Consider the following 2,202-nt stretch of genomic DNA (forward strand, 5'->3'; position numbering starts at 1 on the left):
AAGGAAAGTGACCTGCTGAGTTTCTTACTCCATTTGGACCTCTAAGCAACCAATAAGTTCTATTTTGGCTTTTTTGTGTCAGTCAATGTGCGCACTTTGATATGATTTGAGTAGGGAACATTTAAGCTCGCCCATTGGTGGTGTGTACAAACTTCACAAGAGGCACATGACACGTGCTGTGTCCCTGTGTTGCGCCCTTTAAACTCCTGCTGGAAATGTAATGGCTCTTGTGAGCTGAAATGTTTGTTCCTGTGGTCAGGAGCTACTTTGCATCGATATTTTCCTAGTCATAAGAAGTCATCTGTCAAAGTCTGTGACTGTCAATTTTTCCCAACTCTTGCCCTGGGAACAGAGAAATTCCCTGTCTTTCTGAAGCGGAGCCTGTCCTCTCTCTATCTGCAGCAGAGATCGTCCTCTGGTACTCTCAAGAAGCCGCTATTCTATTCCTCTCCATGGGAGACCATCACTGCCCCTCCAAAGCAAGGAGCTTATCTGTCTCAAGCAGAGGCTGTTCTTTCTCTCCCTGAAGCAGCGTCTGTCGACGACCTCTCCATTTACCCCACCTTGGACTCTCCTGAGGTATTTCTATGGACATGTCCCTCCAGAGATGACACTAGGAGCCACTGCCACTGTTCTTCTTGCAGCCTCCAGTCTCTTGCTCTGTTCCTGCCTCGTGGGAAACCTCTTCATCTTGAAGGCTATCCTGCACCAGAGGCCGGCTTCACCGCGGGCCCTTCCGACCAATGAACTGGTCATCAGCTGTCTGGCCGTGGTCAATGTTCTCAACGGGCTGGCCAACTTCATCTGGATGGTGGTGTACCTCCTGGGTCTCTGCCAGCGTGCTGGTGGCTGGGTGTACCAGGTTGTGGACTTTGCCTGCATGAGCACTGCAAGCACAGGCTTCTGGTTCACTGCCTGTCTGTCAGCCTTTTACAGCCTCAAGATCTCCAGCTTCAGTCCTCCCTGCTTTGCCCGACTCAGGCTGCGGGCCCCCTCTGCAATGCCATACGTTCTGCTCTTCCTGCTGCTGGCCTGCGGTGCTCTCAGTGGGCCAACCATCTCCTACATCAGCCTGAAAGAAGCCAATGGCTCAGACTTACACTGCGGGGACTACTACGAGCTATCCGCCGGCTACAATGCTTACATCATGTCATTCACCATCCTGGCGTACGTGCTACCTCTGGCTGCCTTGACCATCTGTAGCTTTCTACTGGTGGCCTCGCTGTGCCGCCACTCTCGCCGCATGCAAGGCCGTCTCGGTGGCCCACGCGCAGGCGTGCACCTGCGCGTGGCCAAGATGGTGCTGGGGTTGCTGGCCTTCTACACCGCCTGTGTGGTTCTTGTCCAGCTTAGCGACCAGCTGTACATGGCCAGCGGCGGCAACAGTGACTGGTTCATAACCTACAGCTTTGTAATGTTGGCCTACTCTGCCGGTTGCCCCCTTGCCCTTACCTGGGGCACTGTCCGGCTGCACCAACGTCTGATGGAGCTCTGCAGCTGCAGGGGATGCTGTTCAGCGCCTGCGCGTCAGCGCAAGCCAGAGATTGACACTGGATGCACCTCGGTCAAATGTGGCTCACGCTCCTCCACCAGTGTTGCAAAGTCGATATTCATGATGGCTGTGGAGTAAAAACATTTATGATGGTGGTCAATACTTCATCCTATGATCTGAGGACCTCCAGGGATCTGGCCCGCAGGATCACCCGGGCCCTGTTGGCAATGGGGTAATTATTAGGGCCCACGGTCCTAGCAGGGAGTAGCTTTCCTTAATTCCACATCGTCCACTCATTATACGCAGACATTACATTCATGCCAAACCTCCCGATTTAGGCGGGAGACTCACGATTTTGTAGATTTTGTATTTTTCTCGTTCTCCCATCTAAAATAACTCGTATCCTATTGCAGCCCAGTGGGCAAATTTAGCTCACCCTTCCAGGAGCTGCAAAGTGTTGGCATCGTTCTGCCATTCATTCAACTCTGTGAAACTGTATCCCGCAGAGATGGGAGTGGGCCATTTCTGAATGTGAAAGTTCGAACCTTGGCCCGACGACCATTCCGTTTGTGAATGTGAGAAATTGTACTTTTGGGGCCACACCCATCCCTTTTCTCAATGTGAACATTGGAACCTTGACTGCACACCTATGAACTTGAAGATTCATGGATGCTTGTATGTTGTCGGAATCAGCGCTTGATTGTTCGGCC

General features: G+C 52.2%; 1 protein-coding gene across 1 annotated transcript; it reads left to right on the plus strand.

Moving 5' to 3' along the window:
• Positions 1 to 607: 607 nt before the first annotated feature.
• On the plus strand, positions 608 to 1,630 carry LOC138579857 (taste receptor type 2 member 134-like). Its single transcript, XM_069650088.1, has one exon. It carries the CDS (start codon positions 608 to 610, stop codon positions 1,628 to 1,630), a length of 1,023 nt encoding a protein of 340 aa, XP_069506189.1.
• The last annotated feature ends 572 nt before the right edge of the window (positions 1,631 to 2,202 follow it).

The sequence above is a fragment of the Ambystoma mexicanum genome, chromosome 3p (genome assembly GCF_040938575.1).
Source record: "Ambystoma mexicanum isolate Mex_15411 chromosome 3p, UKY_AmexF1_1, whole genome shotgun sequence".
Taxonomy (NCBI): domain Eukaryota; kingdom Metazoa; phylum Chordata; class Amphibia; order Caudata; family Ambystomatidae; genus Ambystoma; species Ambystoma mexicanum.

What these genes read in the sequence shown, in the direction of transcription:
- LOC138579857 (XM_069650088.1), top strand. Translation starts at nt 608, where the DNA reads ATGACACTAGGAGCCACTGCCACTGTTCTTCTTGCAGCCTCCAGTCTC.